This window comes from Penaeus monodon, chromosome 22 (genome assembly GCF_015228065.2).
Source record: "Penaeus monodon isolate SGIC_2016 chromosome 22, NSTDA_Pmon_1, whole genome shotgun sequence".
Classification (NCBI taxonomy): Eukaryota; Metazoa; Arthropoda; class Malacostraca; order Decapoda; family Penaeidae; genus Penaeus; species Penaeus monodon.
In genome coordinates this window covers 3,186,312-3,187,364 of record NC_051407.1, presented here as the reverse complement: position 1 = coordinate 3,187,364, position 1,053 = coordinate 3,186,312, and the positions used below count along the sequence as shown (strand labels likewise).

The window sequence follows — 1,053 nt, the reverse complement described above, 5'->3', positions numbered from 1 at the left end:
GTATCATCACAGGCTTCAAGTGTCTCCTTGCTTCTTTTCACAGAGGGCATGCCGCGGTCCTGCCCAGAACACGCATAAGTGTTGGAGGCACGACTGAGTGCCACTAGGAGCTGTGGGCAGGCCAGCGGAGGGCCAACCCTAGGAGGTACCCTCTTTCTCCTTCCCAGCCTTAAACAGTTCCCTCTTCTCCTGTGCTGTGCGTCGAGGGTCTCTCTTGTCTTCTTCTCTACTGCGTTGGTCTCTGGAGTCTTTTTTGCTCTCTTCCTCTCTGCTGCGGAAGTCTCTGCAGTCTCGTTTTTCTTCTTCTCTGGAGCGCAAGTCCCGCGGATCTCGCCTTTCCTCTTCTCTGCCACGCAAGTCTCGAGGATCTCTCCTCTCCTCCTCTCTACCACGTAAATCTCTGGACTCTCTGCGGCCACGGCTATCACTGCGAGCCTTTTCCTTGGCATCTGCTTGGCCCTTACTACCTTTCCTTTCAATTGCACAACATGGCCCATGCTTACTTTGTGTGGTTATGCTTGCCTGAGAACCCTCTTTGCTGGAGACACTCCCTGAAGCTGATATGCCCCCACAACCAGCACTGTTGGTCCCTGGCAGTGATCCTCTGCCTCCCTGGGGGCCTTCACAAAAATTTGTTTGTGGCATTTCTGGACATTCTGGGGAATCCAATTCTTCTGGTGCCTCTTCCAGTGTGCTGGTGGGCAATGCAGGAGGCATGCTTACTGCACTGCTAAAGCGCTGAGTAAGCAGTGTGGGTGCTGCAGACCTGACCACACTTGGAGTATCGTAATTTGGAGGGGACTGAGAAGTTACTGTTACCCTCGGAGGATTACTTACCATCTTGGGGGAGGGGGTAGCAAGTGGGCTAATGGTTGGCGTGCCCTTGGACTCAGCTGACCTGGGATGAAGTCGATCTGGTGAAAGAGCTCTGCGCAAGAGCGGTGAGCCTGGCTCTGCGCTCTTAGGTCTCCCCAAACACTTTTTGGTGGCTGGTCCAGGTGTGAGGGATGAGCCTGGGGAATAGCTCTGGGTAGTGTTTGAGGAGCCTGGACA

General features: G+C 54.3%; 1 protein-coding gene across 1 annotated transcript in view; it reads right to left on the bottom strand.

The window, feature by feature from the left end:
* Positions 1-6: 6 nt before the first annotated feature.
* The window catches only part of LOC119586826 (microtubule-associated serine/threonine-protein kinase 3-like), a gene marked incomplete at its 5' end in the record, with an annotated part of 55,250 nt that continues 54,203 nt past the window's right edge, over positions 7-1,053 (bottom strand). Inside the window, 1 exon segment of the mRNA XM_037935550.1 lies at positions 7-1,053. Within this exon segment, the coding sequence (XP_037791478.1) occupies positions 139-1,053 (915 nt within the window).